The 13333-nt window shown below is 45.2% G+C and overlaps 1 protein-coding gene across 8 annotated transcripts in view; it reads right to left on the reverse strand.

Annotated features, from left to right (window-relative positions):
- HIVEP1 (HIVEP zinc finger 1) overlaps nt 1–13333 on the reverse strand; it is an 88052-nt gene extending 74719 nt beyond the window's left edge. The window contains exons 1-4 of one of the 8 annotated variants that reach the window (XM_083518917.1): nt 7659–8450; nt 6448–6531; nt 5863–5955; nt 4872–5001 (exon numbers count right to left, since the gene is read on the reverse strand). In XM_083518917.1, coding sequence (XP_083375043.1) covers nt 4872–4917 — 46 coding nt within the window. In that variant the 5' untranslated portion in view covers nt 4918–5001; nt 5863–5955; nt 6448–6531; nt 7659–8450. Of the gene's footprint in view, nt 1–4871; nt 5002–5862; nt 5956–6447; nt 6532–7658; nt 8451–8511; nt 9114–10305; nt 10791–12441; nt 12790–13214 lie in introns of those variants that run through there. The other 7 variants (XM_083518923.1, XM_083518921.1, XM_083518918.1 and 4 more) reach the window with 7 other exon arrangements.

Below are 13333 nucleotides of genomic sequence, written 5' to 3' on the forward strand. Positions count from 1 at the left end.
AACCTTTTGGGTTTTGGGGTTTTTTTAATGCAGATATAGTAACATAACATGCTAAAGTGAGGACTAACTGAAGATAGGATAACTTCCTGATTCCTGAATGACCAAAGCAGCAGGAATTCTTATTTGGTTGGTTGTTAAGTCTCTTTGGGTTGCCCTGGGCAAAAAAAGCAACTGACAAATTTAATCAATCCATCAATCAATTAATAAAATATTTGCATTGTGTCAGATGCAAATAGCATGCAGTAAAATAGGCAGTATACTACCTATATACAACGGCTGTTAGAAAAGATGACGGTGCACTGTACACTCAATTTCTAATGTGTTTAATCAGTCTGCATTTTTCATATTCCACTGCTATTTCACTCCATGTTTCCATTTACACCCACATGTATATATAACTGCCAGCTTATGACTATACTTTATGCATCTGATGTCATGGACTCTAGTCCACATAAGCTTGTGCCATAATGAATTTGGTAGTCTTTAAGGTACTGCACTACTCTGTCATTTTATATTTGACCTTACAGACCAATACACTTAGTCACTTGTTCAGTCTGCACTTCAGTCAGAACTTTTTAGGCCAGTTAGATTTCATTAACTCAGCAGTTATCTTTAGACCCAAGAAACAGCAAAACAAAACAAAAATACTGCAGGATCTGCAATCATCAATAAGAAGGCTAACAAATACTGGGTTTTGGCTTTAGCAAGAATATTTTGCACAATATCCTACGGCGTACAAATGGAAAATCTGAGAAATTTGCTTTCCTTCAGCTCGGCCAGTATTTTCATAGGGGGAAAAAAGTAAAACTGCGAATGAAGTGGAAAATGAATTGATGGGGGGAAATGACAGCAGAAAATCTTCACTTCTATTTCAAATAAGAATCATTATACAAAAATTTCTTATTAAGTATATATTTACTCAAGTATATATTTACAGAACACTCTAAAAGCAATTTATTATTTTGAATAACTGGGTATTTATATAAATTGGTCTGAATGACTGCATACTATAAATGCTATAATGTTTTCATGATTTTAACACAAAAGGCTTAGGCTATAATCAGGATTATATACCGCATAGAATCTTGAAGAATGTGCAAGAACCTTCTGTTGTAGCAGAATTTACCCTTTCTTAACCTAGCAGTTCGAAAGCACGTCAAAGTGCAAGTAGATAAATAGGTACCGCTCCGGCGGGAAGGTAAACAGCATTTCTGTGTGCTGCTCTGGTTCGCCAGAAGCGGCTTTGTCATGCTGGCCACATGACCTGGAAGCTGTACGCCGGCTCCCTCGGCCAATAAAGCGGGATGAGTGCCGCAACCCCAGAGTCTGTCACGACTGGACCTAATGGTCAGGGGTCCCTTTACCTTTACCCTTAACATTAGCAAGAGATAGAATATTATTGTTTTAATTCTGTAAACTGGAATGGAGGCTAAGGGATAGTGATTTGCCTCCAGCTATGCAGGTAAGCACCAAAAGCCAGAAACAATGGGCACCTCCAAATTTTACCTGGCAAGCAAGATTGCTTCAATAAATGCTGGTGTACATGGAAGCAAGCCTTTGGGATGTAATGGGTTTGAAATTTAGCAAATTTAGCAAACTGACAGACTTCTGATGAAGACCTTATTGGTGAGTGTAAGATATTCCTATAGGATAAGCAGAAATATCCCAAAAATATTATAAAATACTTGCATTCAGAAAGGAGTTTTAGCATCAGGGAACCTTGTAAACAAGTTTTCTCTAGTACAGTGACTATTTTAGTACTTCGTGCAGCCTTCCTATTTTTTTTATATTATTAGAACAAATGCAAGCTAAAAAACAAAATGTTTAAAAGGAAAAAATAGTGTCCTACTGAAGATTAAACAATCCAAGTTTATACATAGCCCACTTACATTCCATTTTGCTTATCTGACACAACTTCAATTACATGTTTTCTTGGTCTCCTCTGATTAATATACCGCACACAAATACAACATAGCTGATGAACTCCCTTCCCAAAAGGTAGTTGCAACAGGCAAGTTTGTTTATTAACATAATATACAGTGTGTAACCTTAAAGCATCATAAAAACTCTTCTGTAGTTCTTAGAATTTTTGTTGACTAAAGACTTAAATCACTTGTTAAAATTAGGAAACTATAAAGCATTGCATCCTTGTTGGCTTAACAACTTTAGCTCAGCAAAATATGAACTTAAGACCTTTTTTCAAGTGTCAAGTTTACACGTTTGCCACTTTAAAAAGCAATGCAATGCAAGTGCAAGACTCCACTGAGGTAGCATTAAGTGTCAACCTGCTAAGTGCCTAAGGGTAAAATCCTAATCACACATACTACAGAGTAAGCACCAGAACAACACAGTGGGACTTACTTCTACGTAAATATAGATTGCATTGCACTGAGTTTATGGAATAATGTCTTAATTCGTCAGCTGACATCATGAAGCATTTGAGACATAAATACAGCATGAGGACACATAAATGTGACACATAAATATTAATGAAAGCAAAGGCTGTTAACAGAGATCCTAAAAAATCATGCAAATCTGCTTATCAGATCCAGTTATCTCAGTTGATCTTCCACAATACACTGTTCTCAGAGTGGCCAATATAATCAGGATTTGAAAAATTCTAGATGCCTCAATAGACAGGTCAACTGGTAATTTGGAAATATTCATTTGACTGTATGCAAGGCTTGTAGCTAAAAATGGTACACTTGCTGCCTATGAAACAGAAATGTTTTCCAGCTCCAAACACAACGTATGTTTTGCAATGTTCCACTGACAGAGCAGACAGTGCCCCACACCCCTGTTCTCTGGCTGACAGTGCTTTTGATCTAAAAGCTAGGAAAAACTGGCCACAACGACCCTTTCCTTTCCTTTTTAAGATGGTGCAATATTCATGCTACAAGTAGGTTCAAAAGCCAAAGAACCACTTCAGTCCCTATTAATATCCCATATGCCCATAATATTTAACTCACAATATATAAGTATATTTCTGAATGGTTCCACCCTAGGGACTTGAGGCAACTTACAGCATATTAACAATAAGGAGTGTGAAGTAAGATAATTAGTTGCCACATAAAACCAGGTTAAAACTACTCCACTGTTGGTTAGGCTCCAATCTTCACATACCAGGCCAAATCAGAAGTTACATCACTTTTAGAAGATGCTTGGATTCAAACTCTAGTAAATGCCCAGTTACATTAAAAAGCAGAGTGCTTGTAAATTGGGGTTGGAAACCCTTGAGAGTTTTATGTAAGCTGCTGGATCCTGTGAGAATTCAGCGAACCACAACTTCACTTAAAACACATGCCTTGCTGTCCCAAATGGTTACAGATTTCAGTATGGACACCTTGCTGAAAATGTTGCCCAGGTGTTGACAGTATACACTGAAGTGAAAAATCCTAATATCTGAGTTACAGTTACACGGAGCAGATGGCATGTCCCATCTTTATCTAACCACAATGTCAAAAATAAGAGATTATACAGTGCATAAACATTACAGTGGCATTAGAGGCACAGAGATTCACAGGTGAAAATGTTTAGAATCAGAGTGCTAATCTCAGTGAACAAATTTGGGCTCAAGTTTATACCAAGAAGATTTGCTCAATTTAATGAATGACAGCTGTAGAGCAGCATGGCAGGAATAGCTTTTGAACATTAAAGGAAGTGACTGAGAAGGTACAGGGAATGGAACCAGTACAAAACCAAGCTTTGTAGATGATTTTCTTCCATCCTCCAACAAGATTTTTCACTGCAGTTACTTAAATCAACTATCCAAAATTAATTTAAGCTCACTGGCCCTAATCTGGAGAGCTATGTGTGTGATGTACCTAAACACTTAACACATGTTCAAGGCTCATCAGCCAGACCAAGAGGAAGAAGGATCTAATTTAGTTCCCACCCATCCAAACAAGGAGCTGTGTGCACTGTCAAAACTGACAGTACTGGAGATCTGCAACTGCGTGCATGGCTACTAAATCCAGCAATGGGAACTGCACATGTAGCCAATCACTGCTGAATGCAGGGCCAGGAAATCTTATAAAAATCCAGGTGACTTTGGTGGCATGTGTCCTATCATCTTTGACTGTTCCTTCAGCACAGTTTAACTGAAAGCTGGGTGGCTTCTGAAAACAGCAAAATCTATTTCAAATGCCACAGATGCTTCAAGAAAAACCTTAAGAAAGCTTATACTCAGTAAATGTCAGGCCACATACCTGTTTGGACTTTAGCAGAAACCTGTGAAAATTTGGCACTCTAATAATTACGCTTTAATAAAAAGAAGTTATATCTTATCACCAAGACCAGAGAAGTGATAAACTATCCCATTATCATCAGTGCAGTTAAACAGAACCTACTTCATTAACATGCATGGAAAGTTTCTACCAGTCTTCACAAATTTCAGGCTACTTACTATGAACCAGCCAATAGAAATACAGAAGAACCAAACAGATAAGGGAAAGAGAGAGAATTGGTATTTCAACTACCTATCATCCATGTGTGTAAAATGCTATGAAACTGAAGCTGGATCTAGGAAAAAGCCCATGTTGAAAGTTTTGAGTCTGTGTGTTTGAAAGAAATGGAATTTGGATGACACTGCTAAAATGTAATTTAAGTTATTTAAGCCCACTGATTTCAATGGGTACACTATGAATATGTCTTAGATATCATTCAATGAACATTTCTTCTAAATTATTTTAAGTACAATGATCAATACAGTATATGCAAGCACTTCTACACTGTACTTTAGCCTGCATTCACCAGGCAATTCACATCAACACAAGAAAAGCAATCTAATTTGTTAAGGTCTATGATGATTTGATTTATTATTATTATTATTTGTGTATTTTTATCTTACCAAAGCAGAACTCTTTTCTTACCTCTCAGATTTCTAGGATTTATTTGTTTTGTTCGAGGCATTCTCATCCAGTCATAGGCGGTTTTCCAAAAGTGGAGAATAGACCGAAAGCAGCTCCATAAACATGCCAATGGGGTCAGTCAATCCACATACTGGGGGGAAAGATGATAAGATTAGGCAAGGTCATAAGCAGCAGATCTAGAACTATCATGTTGATTTAATGAATTTACCATGGGCTGCTATTAATCACATTAGACTGGGTTAAACTTTTTACACACACAAAAGTCACTATTTCATACTCACAAGTTCAGACAGAATATTAGTGGTATGCAAAATCATTTAGAAATATATATCTCAATCAACTATCCCCCTCCAGTAGCATACAAACATTTAGAAATGCCACAAAATGACTAAAAATAGAACTATGGCATTATTCTAGCTTTACCACTTAACATGCTTTATTTATAAATACTAAATCACCCGCTCAAGTCAGGACCATGGTTTAAAACCACACTTGCAACTTACCAAATACATTAATCCTGACTTACTAAAATCAATTATTTAGAACAATCCCAAACTGAGTCAACTATTTTGGTAAGAACTAAAATAGTTCTACTTGTTGCAATTCATAAATAATGTAGTATCTGGATAGGCTAGCCTATTTCCACTGTCACTGAGCTATGCCTTGGCCTTCGAAACTTAACAGATGCAACTATAATGATGCTAAAAATGTAGTAACTCCCTGCTCAATTGGACCAAAGGGTCATCAAATCTAGAATACTCCTTCCAACAGGCATCTGTTTGACAGCTTTTGGAAGCTCCAACAGGGCATGAAGGAAAAGTATTTCTTACAGCATCTAAAATGTTGTGGTCCAAATATTTAGTATATAGACCTAATGAGGCATCCAACTCAATCATACAATTTTGTCTGGCTACTGTTTTCCAGCATCTCACACACTATCCCAAGACAAGAAGTGCTGACAACCAAATCCAGATATTCATAGATTGCATACCCTATTGAGCTACAGCTTTTCCTTTAAAGTGCACATGCGATAGGTGACAACCTGAGTCTTTTTTCTCTGGCAGGGTCCCTGTGCCTTTAAGAGCTGCAACAAGAGCAAGAAAAAGGTGTGATGGAGAAAGGTAGATCTGAAGAACAGAATACCCTAGAGATAACAAGCTGACAAATGAAACAAGGTAGGATGAATTCACTATATACATTTTGAAAACAAATAATTTTCAATATTTATATACCACCTAATAACAAAGTTCTGAGCGGTTCACAAAATTTTAAAACATAAAATACAATAGGAAACAAAAATCTATCACAGAATAAAACTAGCAACAGAGAATGACATAAGTACAACAAATGTAAAAAAAGCAGAAAAATAATATTCATGACTGGAAAATGTTGTCATCTGGCACCTAAAAACGTCATCATGTAAGCACTAGGCAGACCTCTCTGTGGGTGCAAACCCTGAAAAGGCACTCTTTTATAACTTAGAGCTAAGCAAATATTTGCTTAGACACACATTCATTTCTTGCTTAATACAAATACTCATTGTTTTGAAGAAGGAATACTACTCTAACCCCCACACCATGCCACAGAAACACAGGAAGAGCCTGCTGCATCAGATGGTCCCTTCTAGTCCACATCCTGCTCTCACAGTGGCTGATGATACCTGCAAGCTGGACATGAGTGCAACAGCACTTTGCTCACCTGCAATTATAATACAGGTAAAAATACAACAGCAACTGTGTGTAAAAAAAAAAGTCACAGGATCTCTGCTTTGTGAATTGCTAGGCTCGCCCTACTGGTCTTTGGAAAGCATGTTACAAAAAGTTAAGAGGGCTCTATTTATGGGTAATAAGTTGAAACAGGAAGATCTCAGAGGAAGACAGAATGTCCTTTTTTGTTTTTGTTTTAAATGAATGAGGGCTATAAGCAGTCAACCGGAAAATAATGAAGCAGGATGCCCAATGTCTGCACCTAACAGGCACACTGTCACTAACATCATGCAACATTTATTCATGGAAAGGACTGCAAATATAACATGTATCAGACTCCTTTCTCTTGGGTGCTATTCTTTTTAGCTGGATGAACCATTTTTATTAATCTGTAATGCTTAGGATAGTAAAATCTTTACAAAATGTTTAGAAAACTGGGTGAATGAATAATGAATAAACTGAGGACCAGCAAAACCTCAAGGGGGAACTCAGTGTCCCTTGTTCCCTAAAACAACTTTTGGGAGGCACAGCTCCCCAATCATAGTAGTGCAGGGAAGAGAGAGTGGTTTTGCAGCTGGCTGCACAATTCCCAGTCTGAGCAGTATAGTAGGAATTACTCCTTTTTCCTCCTCTTGTTGAAGGGGTGAAGAAAAAAGCCCTGGACATGTCAACTGTTCACCCTTTCAATGTTTTAACTGACTGGAATAGTTAAAAGGTGAGTCAGTTATTCAATGTTATTTTCCTGGGGCTAAACTGCACTAAGTTCCCCAAACTCCCTTGATGGGACACTCTCTCTCTCTCTCTCCTATTACTCTGTCGACTGAGCAAGCCCCCAACCAGGAAGACTCCCATCTTGTGTATGGGTAGATCTGAGGGGTGCTATGTGATGTCAACAACCTAGAACAAATAGCAATGCCTACAAATTTCAGTCTCCTACTTAACCTTCAGTACCACTGGTTAATCAAGCCCAACTACTGGATCACCAGCAATTAATAATAAGAACTGGCATATGCTTGCTTAACAGTAATAATTCAGGGGTGTTTGAATACAACATACAAAAAGCACATTACATAATATTTACACTTTAAAAGTAGTACTTCCGTCGGCCACCAGCAGGATCCTCCTCCCACCTTCTCTTTTCAGACTCTGGGAAAGCATAGCAGGCGCAAGACAAACAATCCTTTTAAATACGAAGAGATCAGGGATCTCTTTTTCCGTATTCATTAGTTGGGGGAGGTCAAAGGGAAGGACGGGAGAGGAAACCCTGCTTTGTTTAACAAGACAGTGTTACGGAAAAGATGGAAATGAGAACGAGAGAGACGCAATGACGGCGGGTAGCCCTGCGAGCAGTACTGTTGCAAAGGGAAAAACATGAATGAATAAAGAAAGAGGGTGGAGCTTGGGAAAACCCCTCTGCAACGCTGCACTGAACAAAGCACAGCACACATGCCAGGAGGTGGAGGAGAACGAGTGCAAACCGGGACCGACCCAAGGGAGGGGAGGGATCATCAAGAATGCCTTCTCACCACAACACAGCAAAGCCCAGGCGCGAAAGGCTACCTTGCAGGATTTGCAAGCGCCAGCGAATACAAACGCACGCAGCCGGGAAAAGGACAGGAGCAAACAGGAACGTGCACGCAAATGCAAGCAAACACAAACCTCGCCAGCCGGAGCCGCCAAGGCAGGCTTCTTCCAGGGCCCATCGCTTTCGCCACCCATCCCCCGACTCTCCCCTGCCCCGCAGCGCTCCTTATTAAGGGAGACTTCGTGGTGGGCTGCGTCTGCCCCCGCCGTTGCAAGCAGAAAGGGCTCAGGAGGCGGCTCTCCAGTCTTATAGCGAGGATGTTTGCACAGCGTGCGTGCGCGCCCGGGTCCCTTCTCTTTCTCTCCCCCTACCCCGCCTTCCACCACCCTTCCTGGATCCCCCAGCAAACCTGCTCAGAAGGCAGCCGGAGCTGCTGCTGCTCTTGCTGATGGCGGCGGCGCTGGCGCGAAGGAGCAGCGGCCGCGGCGGCGGCAGCAACAGCAGCAGCTGGGAAGCTCGGCGACCCCTGCGCGGCGGCGGTGGCGGCGTCTGGGATCCTCCTCCACTTGACAACCTCCAACACAAACATGACCCGGCGCTAAACCCCCCTCCCCAGCATCCTCTTCTTCCTCCCCCCCCCCCGTCTCTCAGACACACACACACAGTCTTCACCACAACCTGATTCCGCACAGACACAAACACGGCAGCGCCCCCGCCCCCACACGCGCAGGAGGAGCACCGAGATCCCTCTCTCTCCACGCAACTCTGGCCCCAGCCAGCTCCTAAGCATGTCAAGATGGGCCAGCGAGACGGCTGTCCTCGTGAAGGGGCCTGGAAGTGGGCGAAATCTCATCCCCGGCAGGTCCCCGAAATCTCCAGCCAGCCTCCAGCCCATTGTTCACCCTCCACACCCGGTTCTGATCCGGCGTCAGGTGGCTGCACCGCGGGGCCAGCTCTGCCCTCTCTTTCCTCGGCAGCCCCGGGGCCCTCGCCAAAAGCGGAGCCGTCGAGGAGAGCTTTCATTCTTCCCACGCCAAGTCCCACACCTTTCCCCCCACCCCCTGCGTGCCAAGCGCCACCGATTCTCCTCGCACATTCTCACCAACCAACCCCCCCCAGCTTCTTCCTCCGCTTTCGAACCTCACAGTCGCCGCCTGCCTCCGTTTCCCTCACCACATACACACGTTCAGTAGTGTAACGCGCGTGTCAACTCGGCTCCCGCTATCTACACAGATAACAATCCCTGCACCTCGCTCCCCCTGAGGAACGTTTCAGAAATTAAGTCTCTCCACACCCGAATACTTTTCCTTTCACTCCACACAGCGTCAAGTGCGAGTGCACCCACTAGTGTTTTCCTCCCCTCAGAGAGACTCCGAATATCCCGCCATTTCGCAAATACTCTACGCGGCCACGCTTCGGTAGAAAGCCTCCCCCCGCCCTCGTTCCCAACCTTCCTCAGGGAACTTGTAACTCCTCTGTGGGGTGCCCTTTGCCCAGCCCCACAGCGCTGACCCCCCCCCAAGAGGGGACTGTCCCCCGCCTCCTCTCTGACAACGCAAAACCACCACACACCGTCGCCGCCCCCTCGCTTCCATCCTTCGTCTCCCCCAACCCCAAATTACTCAAACCCACCTTCCCAGCCCCCCCAATAAACCTCTTCTCCTCCCCCCTCAGAGAAACCCTGAGATGTGAAAGGGGTGTGTGAGAGGGAGTAAGATACTGTTGTGGGGGGGGTCACACTTAGGCACCAGGTGAGAAGCAAGTCCCTGATTACAGGGGCCGGGGGGAGAGAAGGTGAAGAATGGGGGGGGGGGCATATGTGGGGCAGGCACCGTGTTGCGGGCGAAATTAGGGTCTGGGCACCCGAGTTTAAGAGATAAAGGGGAGGAAGGCGGTTGTAGGGACGAACAAGCTGGAGTAGTTGGGGGGGGTGAGATGTGGGGCGTTGAAGGAAGGGGTCAATGGGCGGGGACGCGCCGGAAGGCGAGGGGGGCTGGGCAGGTCTCTCTGCTGCTGTTTCCCCCTTTTTTCTTTCTTCCTCCCCCCCCCCGCCCCGTCTCTCCGCGCCCCCCGCCACCCGCGTTACAAGGAGGGAAGGGAGGCGAGCGCGCGACCGGCGGCTGCACCTCCGCCCCCCTCCCGTGGGGAGGGGGGAGGGGTGAAGGGAGGGCGAGGAGATAATTGGAAAAGGGGGTTGCTTTACCTTCCCTCACTTTCTATTGCAGGAAGCGGGCCGGGTGACGTCAGCGGGTCTCCCGGGCCCCGCCCCTTTCGCCCTGTCTGCCTCGCCGAGGAGCGAAAGGGGAGGGGCTTGGCGGAGGGAGGGGGAGGGGTCGCCGAGGGGGTTTCCTTGTTTCCTCACTCGGGCGCGTCGAGAAAGGGTAGAACCGAAACTAAAAAGGAAGAAGAAAAGTTTATGACAGGAAGGAGGGGGGAGGGGGGAATTCCTTCCTAGCCCGTCCACTTCCGCAACGCAGAAAGGTTTCAGAAGCTTCTAGCGTTTTCACAGCCGCGCGCCCCGACGCTGGGGGAAGGTCTGGTTAGGAGGGTTGCTGAGCACCTTCTGGGGCTTGCAGTGCCCTCTGATCAGGTGTCTTGCGGCACCTTCAGAGTGATCATTGGCGTCTATTTGGGTTAGTATCCCAATCCCCCCCCGAAAGTTTTTATTAATTGGTTCTGGCCGCCCTCACATCTTTTCAACAGGTATCCCCGAAGCAAGTGTTCGTACTGGAGATTTCTAAACGATAAAGGCATTAAAAAAACCCAACAACCTGCAAACTAGTTAAAAGAACATAAAGAGTGTTTTGCTAGATCAGATTAAAGCCCACCATTCTCTTTAACAAGAAAGCCACCAGTCCACAAGTGTGAACTACAACAGTGGGGAGGGGTGATTGTTTTACATGCATAAAATCTAGCATAGCCTTGAGTTAAAAGCATAGGATTCCACGCTAGATTTTTCAATGTCAGAACACAGGGAAGAGCAAAAGATCGGAAATTGTGGAAACAATGAAACACCAGTAGTAGGTGCCAGCGTTGGGTAGCTTCTGCTGTTAACATCAGTTATGTCTAGCACACTAAAAATATTGTAACTCACCTTGAACGTTCAAGAAATGAGTGGGATAGAAATCAAAATAAGTAATAAGCAAGTATGTCATTTTATGCATTATAAGGAAAATGTTAGGATATATAGGGGTAGACAGCAGGCTAATCACACAACCCTGTGAGGCACTTATATTTGAGTGAATGCTCCAACCAGACAGCTGAACCAGGAAAGGATACATTTGTGAAGCTGAGATCAGATTAGGCCAGCAAATATAGATGCCAAGTTTGTTACCTGTAAGGCCTTGGTGGACAGAAATTCAGAATCAAGGTGAATTGTGTCAGACCACAAGACTAACTCCCATGACTCCTGACTACTGGCCAATAGGAGTTGGAGGGCACCATGTTGGCTAGCCCTGAAAGTGAGAAACTGTGTCATGCAGTACCTAAATGTTTATGCAGGTGACCCCTTTATCTTAAAACATGGAACAGTCCTGCCCAATGACAATTTTGAAACCTGTGCCAAACTGCAGTGTCTACACTGCAAGATTGTCAGGTTCTGAAGGGAGAGGCACCTAAACTTTTCTCTTAGATCAGTGTTTCCCAAACTTGGTTTTCCAGCTGTTTTGGGACTACAATTTCATCATCCCTGACCACCAGTCTGCTAGCTAGGGATGGTGGGAGTTGTAGTCCAAAAACAGCTGGAGACCCTAGTTTGGGAAACCCTGTATTGGATCAAGGGCAGGCAATCTGTGGCCCTCCAGATGTAGCTGGACTCCAACTCCCATCAACACTAGCCAGCAAGGCCAATGGTGACATCTGATGGGTACTTTAGTCCACCCATTTCCAGACGGCCACCGGTTCCCCATTTGTGTGTTCAACCATAGCACTCCGGAATATGAAAAATATTCTGCAAAAGAAAATACTTCCCTTCCAGTTTGTGTTGCTATTGTTGAAAGGGGAGGGCGCTTCCACAGGCTTTTAATATCCTGCTATTAGTGCCTTCCAATATTTATTCTGCGTCAGCCATATCTTAGAGACAGTAGAGTGGACCATATTCTGTTGCAGATGGTGCTAGCTTCAAATACCACAACAGAGTGAAGTCAGATAAGGCATAATTTCTGCAATTGCCACTGCTTCCCATTGCGACCACAATAACCAATCCCCTTCACACAGAGCACATGGCATGGCATTGACGTAACCAGAATTTATGTTTGCGGGCGCAGGCCTTTTGTTGGGGGGGGGCAGAACCCTGCTATCTGTGACTTAATTGGTCAGTTAGTTAAGGATTTTTATTTACCTGATTTAGGGGGTCAGCTGCTGCCCCCTTTGCACCCCTCTGGCTACACCCATGTGGCATGGCACGTTTCCTCCAACCAAAGTCTAGCTGCGCTCCGTGGGTCTCCCTTCCCGGCCCCAGCTAAGCGGGCATAGGATCGTGCTTCGGAGACCCTGGCAAGTGTTCCTAAAGTGCACCCCCTCAGCCAGGGAAATAAAGGCTTGAAGCAGTCAAGGCAAAACCTATCTTTGCCTAGAGATCGCAAAAGAGGGGGGGGGGAGGCGGACGCAAAATCACCCAGACAAAACTCGACGGGCAAAGTTCTTCCCAAGTAAACGGAGCCTCCCGCGCAGATGCCCGTCGCACGCCCCCCTGCCGAGGCCCGTCCCTCCAACGCAGCCACACGCGCACCCTCCCATGTATGCACATAGCTGGGGCTGTTGCTGCTGACGCGGAGATCCCGGAGGTTCCTCCTTGTTGCTGCTGGCGGGTCATGCAGGCTGCGTCCCTCCTCCTCCTCCTCGCCGCCGCGCCTCCTCCCCCTCCTGCTTCCTCTTGCCCTCGCTGGGTTTTCCCGTTCGCTCCCAGCCACGCTGAATCCCCTCCTCCTCCCCGTGGCAACAGACCGAGCAGGCGGCGGCGGCCAGAAATACACACCCCACAATGCAAGAGGGCGCCTCGTGGGTGAGGGCGCGCAAAGCCCGGGGCCCCCACCACCACCGCCACCCAACCCCCCTCCCGCTCCCCTCCAGCCTCGCCCAGCCCCGGGCCGCGAAACGCAGAAATAAACTCACCCCGGGAACAAAAAAAGAGAAAGGGAAAGTCCGCGCTGGGTCTCGCCGGGGAAGTTTTCACAGAAAACGAGCAAAGCCGAAGGCAGTCCCCTTCGCGCTTGGAAGTGGGCGTGAGAGGA

Source organism: Podarcis liolepis, assembly GCF_965112155.1.
Source record: "Podarcis liolepis genome assembly, chromosome: 8".
NCBI classification, from domain to species: domain Eukaryota; kingdom Metazoa; phylum Chordata; class Lepidosauria; order Squamata; family Lacertidae; genus Podarcis; species Podarcis liolepis.